The sequence below is a fragment of the Vanessa tameamea genome, chromosome 19, assembly GCF_037043105.1.
Source record: "Vanessa tameamea isolate UH-Manoa-2023 chromosome 19, ilVanTame1 primary haplotype, whole genome shotgun sequence".
Classification (NCBI taxonomy): domain Eukaryota; kingdom Metazoa; phylum Arthropoda; class Insecta; order Lepidoptera; family Nymphalidae; genus Vanessa; species Vanessa tameamea.
Genome location: NC_087327.1, coordinates 3,850,286 through 3,868,852, shown reverse-complemented (window position 1 = coordinate 3,868,852; position 18,567 = coordinate 3,850,286). Strand labels below are relative to the sequence as shown.

At 31.5% G+C, this 18,567-nt stretch overlaps 4 protein-coding genes and 1 long non-coding RNA gene across 5 annotated transcripts in view; 3 read left to right on the top strand and 2 right to left on the bottom strand.

Moving 5' to 3' along the window:
- Nucleotides 1–18,567, top strand: part of Uxt (Uxt prefoldin-like subunit) — a 313,647-nt gene that overhangs the window by 54,780 nt on the left and 240,300 nt on the right. The window lies entirely within an intron of this gene.
- On the top strand, nucleotides 167–3,475 carry LOC113396063 (uncharacterized). The gene is made up of 4 exons (XR_010309465.1): nucleotides 167–477; nucleotides 621–812; nucleotides 2,024–2,163; nucleotides 3,305–3,475. It is a non-coding gene; the product is annotated as an uncharacterized LOC113396063 (long non-coding RNA).
- LOC113396088 (ATP-dependent Clp protease proteolytic subunit) lies at nucleotides 3,725–4,738 on the bottom strand. The gene has a single exon (XM_026633872.2). It carries the CDS (start codon nucleotides 4,545–4,547, stop codon nucleotides 3,795–3,797), a length of 753 nt encoding a protein of 250 aa, XP_026489657.1. The 5' UTR covers nucleotides 4,548–4,738; the 3' UTR covers nucleotides 3,725–3,794.
- On the bottom strand, nucleotides 5,416–7,254 carry LOC113396085 (myb-like protein V). Its single transcript, XM_026633868.2, has 3 exons — nucleotides 7,040–7,254; nucleotides 5,901–6,947; nucleotides 5,416–5,834 (listed from the first exon to the last, which is right to left on the bottom strand). The coding sequence occupies exons 1-3, from the start codon at nucleotides 7,092–7,094 to the stop codon at nucleotides 5,494–5,496; spliced, it is 1,443 nt and encodes a 480-aa protein (XP_026489653.2). The 5' UTR covers nucleotides 7,095–7,254; the 3' UTR covers nucleotides 5,416–5,493.
- The window catches only part of LOC113396125 (unc-112-related protein), a 29,428-nt gene continuing 19,569 nt past the window's right edge, over nucleotides 8,709–18,567 (top strand). Inside the window, exon 1 of the mRNA XM_026633935.2 lies at nucleotides 8,709–9,010. Within this exon, the coding sequence (XP_026489720.1) occupies nucleotides 8,865–9,010 (146 nt within the window). The 5' untranslated portion in view covers nucleotides 8,709–8,864. The remainder of the gene's footprint in view (nucleotides 9,011–18,567) is intronic.

Here is an 18,567-nt window from a genome sequence, read left to right as displayed (position 1 = left end):
AATACTAATAGTATATCGAACGAAATCTTTCCAATGTTAAGCAAGATATTTACAGCTGCATAAACTATCCAATTAATCTGCAAAACACCTTTACGATCACGTACCGGCTTCGGTCCGTAAATTAAATCTATAAAATTTCAGATCTAGTTTTCGTTGCGAAATTTAATTAGTCACGAATTTACGTGCTCAATGGCTAGTACGGGCATATGCTTCTCCATACTATTGTATTTATCTTTTTCAAGCAAAAATACGCAAGGAAAACTGTTGGAGGGTAAAATAGTTCAGGGGGATTACGTAAAAATTATTAAATACCCTCATGCCGTTTACTTAGAAATAACATGTGAAGATAAATCAATGCATATTTGTGGATCATCTGTACTGAACCAGTATTATCTGATTTCAGTAGCACACTGTTTTAATACTGTTGGAGAAAATGGCAAAATATTAGCTTTCGCTGGACATGAAGATATAAACAAGGTACCTAAAGGTGTTTAAACTCTAAATATAAGTTTAAAATTTTGATTTCCCTTTACAAAGATAGGCTAATTTGAAGACGTAAAAAACTCAATATTAAAACTTCTTCTTTTTTTATCTGAAAGAACTGTTATCCTATGTTGTAGGCAAATGTGTTGAGAAAAAATATGATACCAATAATCCACAGTAAATATGACCATTATAAAGTTGAAAATGATATTGCTTTATTATTATTGAATAAAAAATTGCCACTGGGGGAACGTACGCAGAGAATTATTATAATGAAGAATTTTCCACCAGTGACTGCAGGTTCTATAGCTGGATGGGGAGTGATCAATGTATGTATTATGAATAAGCTAGAGAGACATTATTTTAATTTTTCATTTATTCCACGTGTATATATTTTGAGCTGTTCCGTACACATCCTAAATACATATGTATATATGTATAGTAAAGATACACGAACCTTAGATTTAAATATTCCTTGCGATTTACTAATAGCTGTGCTATGTTTCACTAAAAACAATTCTTGATTTTCTTTATTTATTTAACATTAATTTAGTCAAATACTTATATCAAATTACATTTTATATTCAAAGTACCTACCGATCGGAACTTCGCCGACATTCAAAACCAATAACATCCCGTCAATTTATTGTCAAAGTTGTTTATTTGAGTTTACTTCTCTTGTGGTTGGTATGTCTATACCATACTACTATAGTTACCATAACCATTCTGAATAATGATGATTTCCGCCTGTGTTCCTCCTAACCGATTTCGGTCACGGAGTTCATTCTCGTGATAGAATAGCCAACGACATGAGATATATTACAGTGCTCGCGTGTCTGCGCAATTTGCGCAAACACAGATATTGTCTTTAGGCGTTATAACTTGTTGGAATACAGTAAAAAATCCCAAGATTGGTTCTGGAGTTTATGCGGGTCAAAGATACTATATCAAAACCAAAAAGTATTTTTTTTTTAACAGAACAGTTACAATTTTTTTAATTATTATACAAAATATTTATTGGGTACTCAAAAACTCTATATCTACTAAATCAGAGAGTTCAACTCCCTATTTTCAGTTGCGTAAGAGAAGACAACGGTACATCTATTATTATGTTTGACGACCATTTTGTAAAAAGCAGTAAAACTACCCTCGTAAACCAGAGATTGGAGCGATAATTCTGCAACACTTTAAAAATCATCACTTGCACTAAAACCTATTTAATTTGTGAAGATAGCTTCTTGAAACCTTACTTGAAGATGAGATAGGGGATTGGTGCTGACCCTAAAGAAATCCTGTCACTATGATGATACTAAAAAAACCTGTTATAATATACTTATGTGTTAAAAAAATATTTATCATATAATTTATATACTTATGATGCGTACCTATGAATTTATCATGTTTTAACTTTGTTGACTTGCTAGCAATGCACGCAAGGAAGCTTGTAGCCTATGCCACTGCAGACTCGCTTCAGAGGCCCCTGTAATCAAAGGCCGTAGAAACCGTTACACAATTTTATAATTTTGATTGCTTTTCATAGGATTTCACTGATGAAGAATCATTTTTATTAAAATCTGTACCGCAAAAACTGAAAACCAGAAAATATTGCAACGTATTAAGATTAGGACCAGGGATGTTTTGCGCCGGAAGCATTCGAATTTCTGATCCGAGACCGGCTGCGTGAGTTACGTTATTTAATAAAGTAGTTATCTAGAATCTAGACAGAATCCAAAAGAGAGAAAAAAGTATTTGATGCCTTTATGCAAGCCCATCTGGGTAGGTACTACCCACTCATCATGTATCCACCACTAAGCAGCAATACATAGTATTAGTTATGTTCCGATTTCACGGGTGTAAATACAGGCACATGGGACATCACATCTCAGTTTACAAAGTTGGTGGTGAATTGGTTATGTAAGAAATGGTTCAAATTTCGTACGCCGTCAATGTTTATGGCCATTAGTGACCACTTACCATCAGGTGGCCTTTTTGCCCGTCCGCCTACATACATCATAAAACAAAATATAAAATAAACGTGAGTCATAAAAAAGACTAAGTGGTGCCTAATCTCTTTGCATCAAATTTAATTGCAGACCATTGTCAATTCTATATAAATTTTGACGCAAGACCCAGGTATAAGACCCTAAGTTTCTGAAATAGACCGAAATTTTACATTAGCACCAGTACCCAAAATTATAGAATCATTTTTACATATTTTTTTCACATTATCAAACATCTTCACACTGAAGGTTTATGTCAATTAAAATAAGAGTTATTACAATTAAAATAATTTTATTATTAAGAGTGTGTAAAATTGAAACGAAAACACAACAGTACTGAATATTGAAGTTTGGTGGTAGGTGTGATGACCGGGTGGTACCTACCCAAACATTTCCCATGATTGCTTTAAATATAACAATATATTTAAAAAAAACTGTTTTATCAAATGGAAAAATCTTTCCCATTCACACACGCCTACTTTTTGTAAAACATTTTCAGTGAGTTATTATACATTAAATATTATTATTATTATTAAATTGTACAGTTAATTTTAGAAATGTGTTAAAAAAAATGGTTTTAACTAGTGCAATAATTATTGGTGACCACGGTCACCACTGTTTTTGTTCCTGGGCACCCAAGTTTTTAAATCTAGTGCTGTATATATAGATGTCATAGAATAATATCTATTGTTATCTCACTTTAGAGTTCTGTATCCTAACTTAAGAAAGTTACAACTTTTATACTTAACATTATGATTATTAATATCAGCTATTATTCTTCCTGCATTCTACATTTAAACTAAGTGTTTTTTTATTTTCAGCGGAGATTCTGGTAGTGGTTTGGTTACAGACAGCTATCAATTAATAGGAGTCTTATCATACAAAGTGGCTGAGTACCCCGCTCTGCCTGTGTACACTAATGTTTCATATTATTATAACTGGATTAATTATCAGACTAAATCTACATTTTGTATGGAGACAAGATAAAACAATAATCATCTCATATAATATGTTTTTAAGTCAATGTGTGAACTACATATTGTTTTTTATATTAACAGAAACTAAATTTATGGGAATTGTAAGAAGACTTATAAGACTTTTCTGAACATAAATTTTTTTTGGAAAAAAATAAATTATGCACCACAGACAATGGATAAAGCAATCATTTTACCTATTTCTAAGAATAGGTCTATTATATATTATCAAATATATATTGTAAACTAAGGATTAAAAAAAAACTGTTAAAAATTTAACTTGCATATATTATACCCATAACAATTAAAAAGCCTAGTTATTTATTACAATAAATAGTTAATCTGTAGTAGGTGTTGCACTAGGGGTCGTGGATGTCGATGTACAGTCACTTTCCATAGCGTGTGATGGGGGATGTTCTAGAATATTATCAATTAATCCGAATGCCTTAGCTTCAACTGGTGACATGAAGTAATCACGTTCCATTGAACTTTGCACTTTATCTTTAGCTAACCCCGTATGACGAACATATAGGTTATTTATTTGAGCTTTTAATTTTAAAATTTCTTCTGCTTGTATTTGAATATCTGTGGCTTGTCCTCTAACACCACCTGATGGCTGGTGAATCATTATACGTGAATTTGGTAATGCGTGACGCATACCTGGAGCTCCAGCGGCTAAAAGTAGAGATGCCATACTACAAGCTTGTCCGACACACCAAGTAGCTACTGGTGGTGTTATATATTGCATTGTGTCGTATATACCAAGGCCAGAAGTCACATTACCACCCGGTGAGTTGATGTAGAGATGCACGGGTTTTTTACTAGATTCAGATTGAAGAAACAGCAACTGAGCAACTACTAAGGAACTAATGTCATCATTTATCGGTCCCATGAGACAAATTATTCTTTCACGAAGTAGTCTCGAATAGATATCATAAGCACGCTCCCCTCTGCCGGTCTGTTCCACAACTATCGGTATCATGCCAAGTCTCACCGGTTGCGTAGTACTTAGTGTTCGTTGAACGTTTATCATTGAAATTTGAGCGCATCTTACAGGTCTTGAAAGTTGGCGAAAATAATTAAGTGACATATTTTGTTTTTTTAATGTTTCACCTCGTTATGCCGCCTATAAGTTTTAATTTTATACCAAAGTAAATCCTAAAATATACTGTTGTATTTATATTCGCGTCATATCTATCTACATTAACTTTATGTTTAATTTATGGAATAACTATCGTATACCGTAGTGACGTTTTCAAAAGTCACAAAATAATTATTGACAAATGTCAGTTTTCGCCTCATAACCTTCTGAGAGTTCTGACAATCTTAATTTAAACATTGACATTTAAATTGAGTTTAGAAACATTAATTACGCCTACGTCATTGATATAATAATTTGTGCCCTGTTGGCACTACTAAAAGACAAACTAAAAATTGTAACTGAACCAAGATTCTTTGTGATTTAAAATTTTTAATATGGCAATTGGCAGCACTAATAACCATTTTTGTAAGGATATGTCGATCTGTAATCGTACTGATATCTTATTGAAAGTACACCGTAATAAATAGTACACCACAGTATTAAAATACAAAGTTATAATCAATCCTTATATTTTGTTGTATGCAATCTACTGAAATAATATTCTCAATAACAAAAGCTAACATTTAAGCTGTTTTTTAGATAGAATTTTTAACTTATTCAAATGTAATTTAAAACTCTAAAAAAATAGAAATTCCTACATACAACCATATTTACTAATACACCCGTATTCAGCAACTCTTTGCAAAGCTCATATAAATTTTTTGCATGTATATTTTTAATAAGCAACAGAATCAACACTTTATTCTAACAAATAAGTGGTTTATATGATAAAATAATTTAATTGTTACATTATTTTATCATGACAAAATAAGACAAGTATGAAAATAAAAATCAGTTATCACATTATAATTAGGTACGTGAAATCCTATAGGTACATCATAATAATTGGAATATATGACATAATGCAAACATAATTTAAGTATTTCAGCTTAGACTAAGTTTCAAAATTTTTCTGAGCTTGTCTTCTTCTCAACTTCATTAATGCTTCCTGTCTTTTTTTTTCAATAAGTAGCTTTATATTATCTGTACCTGGTTGTTTTTGTTGAATGTTTATCTCTTCATTCTGTTTAGTATCTAAAGAGGTTTTAATAATAGGTACTTTTCTCTGAAAAATTGGCTTTTTAGGGACAAATTTATGATGTGATGTTGGGCTTGGATTTAATGGCTGGGAAGGTGTAAATGGCAAGACTCTTTTCGCAAGAAGTCTTTCCCTGGCTTGTTGATGTTTCTTTTTTATTTCTTCAGGTGTACATCGTATTGGTGAATCTCCTGGAACTAAAAAAAAATATAAAAAAAACACATCTGCAATAATAGAAATATTAAATAGACGTAAATAAATACCTATTTTTTCATCACTTTTATTGAACGGCATTGAACTATATCTGCCAAAAACCATCCCACTAGTTGAAGGTTGGTTACTTTCATTAACAGATGGAGACTCTGGCATAGAACTATGTCGTCCAAAAATTGTTTTTGAAGATGGGCTAGCATTACATATTGTGTCTTGAAATGACCAATTTGTTTCCATTTTTGCATAAGTTGTTTTTGAAGTGGGTTCATTCCTAATAGGAATTTGAGATAGCATTTCCAATGTACTATCATTCAAATTACCCAATAAATTGTCAAAAGAATCATTATTTACTAAAGGTGATTCACATTTCTTAACCTTACTAATACTTGGAGAGTCTAATTTAATATTAATTAATATGGCATCCATTGAATCTTGGTCCATATTTTGTTGTAAGCATGGCTTTAAGTTCTTTCTATTAACAGGGTCAAGACGAGGCCTTTTTGCTTGAATGGGTTCACAATTTAAAATATTTTCTTCTACTGCTTGACTCGCTTTTAACAGATATTCATTCATAGAATCATCGGATTCTAATCCACTTTCTGATTCTGTTTTAATAAATTTAGAGCTTAGTACATTTTTTCTTAGACATCGGTTTTTACTTCTTAAGCCACTAGTTCTTGGTGAACTATCACTACAATCACTGAATATATCTTCTTCGGACTGGGGCTTTTCAATTGGCTTAGCTGTTAAGTTGTCAACAAGTTTAAGTACATTATGATTTAATTCAACAAGTTCCTGAAACAATTCTGTTTTTTTCTGTGAAGGTTTAACAGTTCTACGTTTTGGTGCAGGTTTCTCTATATGTGTAAGCCTTTCTGATTTTTTAATTCTTCTTCTTACTGGTGTTGTGTTTTTAAATTTTGATTTAGTCGCTCCAGATTTTGGTGTGTAAAAATTCCATACAACATCTGTTTCACCCTCTGCTCCATCCTGTGTACATAAAAATGGCACGGGGCTGGACGCGTCTGAATCATATATTGCATCACTATCTCTTGACGGCGAATCTAATCGGTGTTCCGGCGTAGAACATGATAAAACTGAAATTAACATATAAATTGTTTAATGACAGCGAATGCAAAACATTTTTATTTTAAATTATAAATGTTTCAAGATAATAGTTGAAAAAAACCTTTATTTTTACTTTTCGCGACCATTTCTTTCGGTTTAATTCCTTTGTTGCTCATGTATACGAACTGTGCCACAAATATTCATAATACGTCATAACTTTATAGCAACAATATGTTTTCTACATGTCTTATTATGTAGTTTTACGATTACATTGAAATGTGATGTATAATTGTATATTAAATATTATCGTAGATTCTTAATAGACACTTGACACTATTGACACATTATTATTGACAAGACGACTGACAATTCTCTGGATGTCAATACTTACATTTATTATTTTGTGTTACAACTGCGTAAATAGTATTTCCCTAAATGTACCAACAAATATATATATTAAATTCATTTTCACTACAATATTATGTTATGAATATTTAAAAAGTAGTTTCCTTTTCCTACACATTATTATAAGTATTTTATTAACTGTTAAACAAAAGATGAATTATAAATATCAATTAATGAAAACATATTGGTGTTTTTTTTAATTTGAATCCGTTATCTTTGGTTACACAGAATTATTGACCTTGCTCGATTGGCTAATTGAACTGACGAATATGCCACATTTAAATCCCATTCCTTTTGTGCCCTAGGTTTGCGTAGAGTGTTAAGGGTCAAAGCACAGCAGAAGCCATGCAAACAAATGGTATGATAGTTTATTAGTTTATATTACAAATACTCGTTAATATTAAATTAATAATGGTTTTCACGATGGTGTATTACTGAATATAAGATCAATAAAAAAAATATGATTTATAGTTTAGGTGACAATGTTCTTTTATATCTATTATTGTTTGTTTTATTGAAACGAAGAAGAACTGATATAAATAATATATTATGTAGATTCATATAATTACATATTTTAATATTGATTTATCGATAGATTACCAAGAAGAAAAAAATATATCAATCCTTAGCATCCATTTGTCTTAGCGATTGCGTTCAATAAAACATTTTACTACATTTTGTCTTTTTGATTTGGGGCAAATCAATTATTATACTTTGTAACCGATGTCAAAATAATGTTTAAAGAAGGGGATAGATATAGACTACAGAAAATTAATATTCTGTGGAGATTTTCCTTCAATTTTGTTTTATGTCTAATTTCTATGATGTGTAATATAAAAATTATAATAAATTTGCATCAATTTCTATAGTTCAAAATTCTGAAATTCCTTTAAAACAATACATTTACTTTATTGTAAAAATGTAACTAAAAGTATTATTTATTATTTGCATTACTAAATTATTAGTATGTTTTCTTTTAAACATAAATTAAATATAGTCATTGTATACTTTTATTATAATTACGTTTTTAGGATTGTCGCATTTTTTTCTGAAAGTTGATTAATTAACTAAAATTAATTCTGATAGAATTGAGATTTGAAATAAAATGAGATTTGAAATGAAATAAAATAGTAGATTGAATAATTAATATACGTTAAATAAATAATGATACTGAAAATTGTGGATGTGGATATTTTACCAATTTTTTTTCTTAAAAAGCTTAGGGTTTTTTACATTTATTTCACTAAAAAATAATATATCTTATATAAAATTTTGAATTATGGTTACTCTATTTTGTACTAATCTGTGCTTGCTATACTCTTCATACATTATAGTGCTTTACTACTCTTTCTGCTATAGCTATACAAACGGGCCAACTGGTATGGTCAACAGACAACACCAATCAACTTGCACTTATTACGCCAGTCGTATGTCATCCGCTGCACGAAAAAGGTGTTAGAGGTATTTTGACAACTTTTACGCGATGCGCCATCGAGCGAGATAGTGACAATATAGTGTAAAGTGAATTATAATTTATAAAAATGCTCGCGGACGGTGAAATTGTTGGTGACGGATCATGGAACCTCACGATCTATGTTACGGACTTGAACGAGAAGCGTACGATGGTCGTGAAGGGAGATATGCATATCGGAGGGGTTATGCTCAAGTTGACGGAGAGCTTCGGTAAGCTATCATTTGTAGATAAGTTTGAATTTATGAAAATTTTTAATACGTTTCATAATTGTGTTCAATTCGTGTCATCTCTGAGTCACCTTGTAATGTAAAAATAAGAATGAGTTAATTCCTTACAAAGTTTGAGTCTTTATTAAGAAAACATTAATTATAACATATTAAAAATATGAAAATGATGTCTTATAGTAACAAATTTATCAAATGCAAGCTTTATAATTTTACCTTGAACCATTATAAAACTTATTTATGTATATATCATTTTCAATTATGAATATAAATATCTAAAATAGTGCATTATAAAATCTTGCCCAGTTTTATGCACATTGTTTACTGGTCACTCTGGTTACTTATACTTAATAAAACAATCCAAGAGTTTTCTGCTGAACACCAAGTGTATGTATGTGTATGTAAATGTACTAGTTTCTACACACTTAAAATAATAGCGTAAGAATTGGCCAAACTGTTAACACACTACAACATGCATACATACATTCAAAATTTAAATTTCGAATCATGCTCACAAAGAAATGAAAGCAGATTACATCACTGTACAATTGAAAAAGCTATTTTCAGCTATTTTCTTTATTTAAAAATGAATTACAAAATTAACAAAATGTTTATTGACTAAAACAAGTTTGCTAATAACCTATTCTAATAAGCTTATCTTATTATTAAACAAACATGACCACAGTCAAACTAGCATAGATAAGCTAAAACTTATAATAAATAAAAGAGAATTTATACAAGAATAACCTTCAAAGACCTCTTTTATTTACAAATATTGTATATGAACTTTATAGTAACAAAAAAACACTTATCTTTTTATACCTAATAAAAAATATTCTGCAGGAGCTTGTCATTATTAAGGGTTTTATAATCTGATAAAGGGCCTTGTAATTGCTTAAGGCGCAGGCAGAACAAGCAGATTGCGAGAAAGTGTTTGAATCAGACTAGATCTGCCCGTAATGTCAAGGCTCTTAGGATTTTAGGATTCATAGGATTTTTACATTATGATTATTACATGAGGATCTTTACATTACGGGCTTAATGACTCGGTAACTATGGAGCAAGTGTTCAGGCAACAGTCTTGCTGTAGGTTTGGATGTTGAGGAGCTCTTAATTAGAAGATGTAGTGCCTCTGCTGCAGGAACGGCTGCAATGCTCACAAATCAATGATGTGCAGGAAGAAGCTGCACTGTGCATTGTGGGCTAATTTTAACCCAGTAGGACCTCCGAACACGTAAATTTATCAGGGCACTCGAACTCAAATGACATTGTGATTCTAGGGAATTATTATTTCGATCCTAGTGACTCAAATTGTCTCGAGCATCAAACGCTATAAGAAAACTTTAAAGAATGTTACTTATTTGATTTGCAAAGAAACTAACTCCAATCAAGTATCAGCCGTTGTACCTGAGCTCAGGACTTACTACTTCAGTAAATGACGGAGTTAATTATAAAAAATTTAAGACATTTATTTTAAGTACATGAAGAAGTTAATTTATTACAAGATTAGGTCCCCGGGCTGGCTACCTAACAAATGTTTTCAAGAATTTTTTATATTTGCATTTTATCAGCATTCATTACTTCTGGGTAGTTGAGTTCATAACAGGTTTTGATAATAAAAGCAGTACTTGATTCGCGAGGTAAGGGGAGTTGATAATTTGTGGGAGCGAGAGGTAAGATGCGCGTACGCAGGCACGCGTCCTTCGCGAACGATATGTTATGCCAAGCAAGTTTTTTAAGTCAGTCGGCCTGAGGTGAGCTACCGATGTTTATCGCATATGGTAAAATAAACTAAATAGGAAAACTCTACAACTATTTACAATATACAATTTTGTTACTTTGAGCTCATACCAAATACGTACGTACGTACATTACTAGGATACACTTTGAATGCTTCAATGCAAAAAAGATGACTGTATATTTTTCGTTTGCAACGTTGTATTTTTTGGATGTAAACATATTAAGTCAGCAAGAAGTAAACGAAATAAATTGAATATTTTAGTGTGACCATAAAATTTGCACCTACGCAAATAGTATAGGATAACTTTCAAAATGGCGGTCGATATTCGCCCACTGTTATCCAATAGTATGAATTATTCAGTATCTATTCAATGAACAATATTATAATGTAAATTGTATTGTGTATGCGTGATAAATAATTATGAACCATAGTCACTAAGACGATTTAACAACAAGGCTTATCCAACTTGTGCTTTTGTTTGATAATCTTTAAAAGTAAAAATATATAATTAAGAACAATGTATTTGAGTAAAATATGCAAATTTAGCATGCGTGTATATTTTGTATGCACGGATCACCTAATACATACATTTGATGCAATTGATTCTGTCTTTAAACCATGATCTTAATTGAAGAGAAAGGAAATTGAGTGATCTATGAAACTATGTTGCAAAACCTGGTTTCACCTGCATAATCACGCCTTAATCGTATGCTACTTGAACAGGTTAAATGCATAGTCCACTTAAATACCACTCTTTATGACAAAAAAGGAAATGAATTAAACAACATACCGTAGAAAATTCTCACTGAAGAATATAGACATAAATACTATAGTTGCTAATAATGCAAATTGATTTTCAATTTGAAAAATGTCCATTTCGTTTAAATGAAATTCGTTCATTTGATTTCAATTAAAAATAAATTTACAGCAAATAAGTTATAATTAATTATTATTTATTAATTACATAACGATGACATTCTTTAGATTACTGATTGTTTGTGTATGATATTGTATCTATATTTGCGTTACTGACATTAGATAAAATGTCTATTTAAAAAGTTAACATATTTCTAATGGCATTGAAATATTCAAGTTGAAGTTGAAAAAAAAAATATAAATTCCCCTTATTGCGGTATCACTCAAACGAGTGTTGCACTTTGTAAAGACGTCTTTCAAGTAGTTGATATCATTTACGCTGCGTTCGCGCATATACCGAGAAGCCGCCATGTTGTCGTATGTTTCCGGCGCCTCTTCCCCGCCAGCCGACAGAGATAAGGCGTTATCATCCGCTCATTGTTCCTCAATGTTGATGAGGTACATATTCAATTGGTACAGGACATTGACTTAACATTAATTTTAGCATAGATCACGAACGCAAATGGGACCATTACTTTTCCAAATAAAACTTTACTTTAGGCTCATAAAATGTAAGCCATCGAAAGCCGAGGTTATACAGAACATTTATAATTTATTCTTTATTGTTATTCATTTTAGGTAAAATTCAAGTAGTATTTCCCGTTTTGGCTGCATTTACTAAAAAGGAAACGTTTATCCATTGTAGCAATGACATCGATAAATTTTGCATAAAATTGCCTCTGCACAAGTAATTCGATTTGAGATTAACGTAGTTGAAGTTGTCTGGTTAATTTCCATGCGATATAATTATTCAACAGAGCTTTTTCCTTTATCAGGATGTGCCTGTCAACGAGAGGTTACGTGGGCTATCACTAAATGTTATGCGATAATGTACGACATCCCAGAACTTTAATAATAAATCCCCTCTGACAGCACTTTGGACGTGTCAATTTTTGCATCAAACTTTGTATTTTACCATAATAGGTACCTTCACAAATAAATGTTAGGATAAAACATTTACTTTGGAAAAATATACGTTATATTTGTAGACACTTATATATATATGTATATATATTAAATTTGATTTTGTATGTTGGGCTTGAAATATAACCATAAGATTGGTAAGATCCCGAGTGGTGCTGGAGTTTGTCTGTTACCAACTAGGGCTAGCTACCGGACGATAACGGTCGCACGCATTCCTGTCCCTTTCCTTCCAACACACCAGCTAATTGCTTTTTATGCGTAAAAGTTTAACTACACTTTATGTTATTTGTAAAAATAAAACCATACATTGTCGGTTTATAATGATAATGAAATTATATAAAACGAATAAAAGGATCTATTATAGAAATGCTATTTGACCTATTATAATGAGAAAGAGAGAGAGAGAGAAGTTGTCTTTTAAATTAATCGTTAATAAGAGATGCAATTACATTTACTTTACTGAGTGTAATCGATTCCCTGACGAGGGCGCGCCCCTCCACGCTTAATTATTGGCGTGCATTAGTGTGAGTGACACTCTTGCTTACAAGATGTCTTAGTGTACGTGAAATGACTAATGTCAAAATACAGACAGCAAAAAAAAATAATTAGGTTATATCAGTTCATGCACGTCGACAATTTATCGTGTGGTGGTTCAATACGATCTATTCTTATTTGCAAATGAAAGAGAAGTATTGTTTTTGAGTATTTTTTTTTTCTAAGTTACGTTATACGCATTCCGATCTTTTTCTTACCATATTATTTACAACATAGATTCAGTCAGAGCTATTAATTTGTTATATCATTATGTTATTATCTAAGACTTCATTTATATCTCATTATATATTAATTGATACACCAAGATACTTTATAAGCGATAAGCATATGTAACTATTCATTATAATTGATTGTGGTTACTTGAACTATTTCTGTACGCTTTGTATTAATGGTATGTGAAGTATCTAGGCGTCTCTAACAAATGTAATATTATATTTTATTTAAAACTGTGCCCGCGACTTCGTGCGCGTTGTTTGTATTTAAGTTATTTGGATATTGTAGCGTGATTTTATTTTTATTCTATATATAATTCTGAAATAAAAGTAGCCTAAGTTACTCCTTATTACATCCGCTATCTGCCAGTGAAAGTCCCGTCGAAATCGGTTCAGCCGTTCCAGAGATTAGCCGGAACAAACAGACAGACAGACACAAAAATTGTAAAAAAAATATATTTTGGTATATGTACCGTGTATACATATGCATTTAGTAAAAATCGGTTATTTAAATATTACAAACAGACACTCCAATTTTATTATATGTATAGATGATGGATATGACCACCAGATGGTAATGGAATAACCGATACATTTAAGAAGATCATTATTTTTTTTCCTGTCAAAAGATTATGTTTTGTTTTAGCTTCTTATTCGTGCTTTTCGATTTTAACCTTTAACACTTTTGCATCGTGAATAACGGTACATTGTTTACCATTTTCCTATGTTATGCAAATATGACACATGTTTCTATGGTTTACTTCTCCATAGAATAGCTCGTGGTATAAATTATTGTCTATTTTAGAAAATAGCATCTCTTTAAGTTAATCTCCTATTGTTATTTTCAGTTTGCCCGGATAATATACACATATTTTAAGTACAGAAAGGGAATAATTAGATCAGTAGTTCCCAAACTCGTGGACCACCTATTGGCATGTGTCCGTAACCACAGTTTGAGAGAAACACTAAAGTATGAACTAAATTTAAATTTGTTTATTATTGGTGCTTTTAATTCTATCCTTAGTAACCGTACGAGTATTTCAGCAATTAAAATCTATGAATTTGTTAGTGATTCTTTCAAACTGATGACGAAATAAAAAGGTAGGTACCTTTGGCATCAAGTATTTATAGTGGTGATCAAGTTTATGTCTGAACAAGCATTAAGCATTGTCGTGCGAATAGCGCTTTGCAAGTCTGTACACGAAATTGTACGTAATATCGAATACGCAAGTTTCGACAAGTAACAGTCGCTTGCCTTATTAAAATATTATCTGCTTAGTTAGGTACTTAAAACAATGTAGGTAGGCCCTTATAAAAACTATGCTTACATTTTTGCTCTTTACTATCAAAAGCAGATACATTTTCGTGGACTCCCATTAACATCTTATGGACCCCCATTTTTTATTCACGCCTACGTAGACCCCCAAGTCTCCCGTGGACCCCTGGGGGCCCAACTGGACCACTTTGGGAATCACTGAATTAGATAATTATTTACGATATTCTTACTGGTATTTTTTGCTATGCTATTTGAGTTACCGTGGGGATTGAATTTTACGCTGATGTCAGAATTCTTAAAACTTCGGTAAATGGTTTATTTTTGATATTCATTGGCACTACATCAATGTTTACGTTAAAGTTTGTAAAGCAAGGATTATTGTGTATTTTCTTGAATGGTTTGAGTATATTTTAATTGTAATTCAGTTAGATGTTGGACATGGAATATTTAAAGGTGTAACCGCAACATTATGCTGGATGATTCAGGATCGCATATGACTGTAGCGGTCACGCATCAGTGCGACCGGTTTTGCCTCGGCCGCTGGTGACGTCACTGAACCATAATAGCACTCATAGCACTAGTCACTCACTGTGATGTTACATCAAATATCATTAGCGGGAATGCTCTCAATACTGAGAATAAAAGTCGATAAAGATTCGTATTAAATTTAATCGATATAATTTATTTCGATAAAGTACATAAAATTATCTTGGACAAGTGACACATTCAGGCTAAAACGTTAGATCGGCAAAATTAGCATAATTTAATGCAATGATTGACGAAGGTCAAATCAATTGAATATTGAAATGCGTTACGCCATTTCTACTTTTAAGTTTAAAACAAGAAAATAAAGTTTTCAAAGCAAAATAGGTATTTATATATTCTGAGAAATTATTATATGTTAGTTGATTTATAATATTGTGGTCATAAATCGTTCCATGAAATTCCAAGCTAAACATGTTTCCATTCAAATTTTCTATTTATAATCGTCTGACTTCACTCGAGTCTGTGCTGGTTCCCCACATTTATATCAACAATACTAGTATTTCTGTTGTAATGTGTTGTAATGAATAAATATATCGTTATAATATAAGCGTATGTGTCGGTTGAAGTTTGTACAAGTGTCTTTATATGGAACATATTATCTATCTTCATCAAAGATGTGAAAATAAAACCTTTAAATCATTAAAAAATACATTTTAGGTATAGCCAATCAACTGGGATTACTTTAAAGGTCGAGGCTGAAATGTTGCTTAAATTTCGTGACGTTGACATGAAGCTAACATTCAAAGCAGTTCTAAATTGTTCAAAACGAGACAATTTTAATTAGTCGATGATGAATATGTAAATTCAAAGGTAAAAAACCTTCGGATTTGTAACGTAATGTCTGCATCCGGTGATTAACAAACGCCTTACGCACTATTTTAAATCGTACCTACCAGCTGTCGTTGATATTACGCCAACTATACAATCAAATACAATTGAGAACACGTTTGGTATCGTAAAGTCTTCAACGCCCATTGCCCTATATTTAAAAATTAACTAGTTTTGCATAACATTGATCCCAATTACAACACCAATAGTTTTATTGAAAATCAACTGTCTGTGTTGGTTGATCAGCAACCGTGGCTTGAGAGGTGATGGCCTCCCCAACAAAATTATACCTCAAATTGACAAACCTCATAAAAATAGAAAATTTTAAATCAGAGATGAATAACCTAGACGTCAAATATCTTCGTCTTTTCAAGAACAATGATAGTCTATTAAAACCGGTCCTTACAAAACATCTTAAAAAAAACATTTCAAATACTTTTCGAATACATGTTTTTATATTTAGCCATTTACAATGATCGTTTTTCTTTTGTGTGATATCATGTTCCTGTCATTTACATGTTTTAGCGGTCGCTGGGTCAAGGTTCATATCACCACTCCTCTTGTTTACCGATCCATTAACGCAAATGCTCAACCCGTCCTTTGTTCTTAACTCCATATATTTTTAAAGTCATTTTCTTAAAGACTTCCTTTTTACAGTCGTTATCGTCGTCATTATCTTATCGTACGGGACTATTGGATGTAATGTTGGAATTTAATTTTATGTAATCTTCTGTTATGTAAACCTCAGTTGTAAGTAACTACAAATAAATAGATTATATTTTAATTTACTTAAAATTCGAATAACTGTAACTCCAGAAGTGGTTATTTAGGGCAGAATGGCGTCACAATTTTTAATTTAGGTAATAACCAACACAAAAATAATTAATTTTCCTCGTATGATATAATTAGTTTGTGACGTGTTGTTATTTTGTTTAACGTACCGAGAAGGTTAGTAATGTACCTAAGCGAAATTATGTTGTAAATCAACATCCATACTTCGGGGAATTAGGTTATCATTAAAATTGGGTATCGATTTATTACGGACCATTTGTCCGGAGAGGAGATTCTCTGTCCTACATTTATAATATATTTATTTTACATTATTTATCATCTTTCTAAATTGGTAACTTCTTTAACATTTTTAAATAACATATCTTCACACAGCTTATAATCGTCGGTGACGTCTCATTCGTCGTTATTGTTTATTTTACGAAGCGCATGTGTTCATACATGCAAGTTTTATGCAAAATGCCAAGGAAATAATATTAACGTATCATCTGTGATGTGAATAGGTACATTGTTTGCGACATATATTACCTAACGTGTATAAATAGTCTTTGTATTTGTTACAGTATTAAAATGTGATATTTATTATATTAAAATAGGTAATTTTATGTATCTTCTATAGCATCGAATTATGTCCTTAAATAGGTTTATTAATAAATACCTTTGTTCCGAATTTAGCCATAAAATCCGGTTTTGTTGTAATCCGCAAAGAAGCCGTCCTGAGGGGGAGGGGGGGTCGTTGTAAGGCAGGTCAATGTACTGAAAATATTCGAACACTTTGGTCCTGGCATACACGTCATGTTATTTAAAACTGGCTCCCATTTCAGTATCAAATAAATGATCAGCATCTGAGTATTCAGCGTAATATTACCAATGACTAATTTTGGGTAATTCGTCGCCCCATTTACGTTTATTACATTGCAGTTATTATTATGAAATAAATAATAAAACTATATTTATTAAACCGTTGAAAGCAAGTTATTCTTACGATGATCGAGATGGATTCATGAAATTAAAATCGAGTTAAAACCATTACGTGACCACCCGCATGTCGTAAACCACAACAGAATATTAATGATAGTTGCGTATTAAATTGAAAATATATTGAAAAGGATCGTAATTTTTTTTGGTGTAACTTGATGTACTTTCCAAATGTTTTGTTAACGTACACGTATAAATTGGGAAGTTGATGGTTTGTATAGTTTCCATCGTCAATTTAATATATATTATCATCAGTTTACTGAATACTAATTAAAGTAAGTTTTTACATCATTTATTATACAAATATGCTATATATTTGTAGGTAGCTCATATTCCAATTGCAAGAATGCCAACGATTTTCGTTTTGTGATTAAAAGATCGAAAACTTCGAACGTTCTCATGGATATGCCGCAAATTGCATTGCAAAGTCATGCTTTTTATATTACTATCGCCTTTATGCCGTTTAAAATAAGTATCATAGTATGTTCATATCTATAAATTCGGATTCATCACAAATGATAAGTGTAAAGTTCCCACGCGGAATGCTCTGGACGGTGGTAAGTGGAGAGATAAATATTTGTAAACACAAGCATTAGCCCCTGACCTAACTTGTATTGTATGTATCAGGAGAATGGAATGTCTGAGTGTTTGTATTTTAATTTAGTAACAACAAACAAACATTAATGAGAAATTATTGACAAGAGTATTTTCTTACGTTAAAAAAAACCTTTAAGATTTTAGCTCACGTTCTCTTGGTTTAGGGAAAATAATTAAAACTGTTA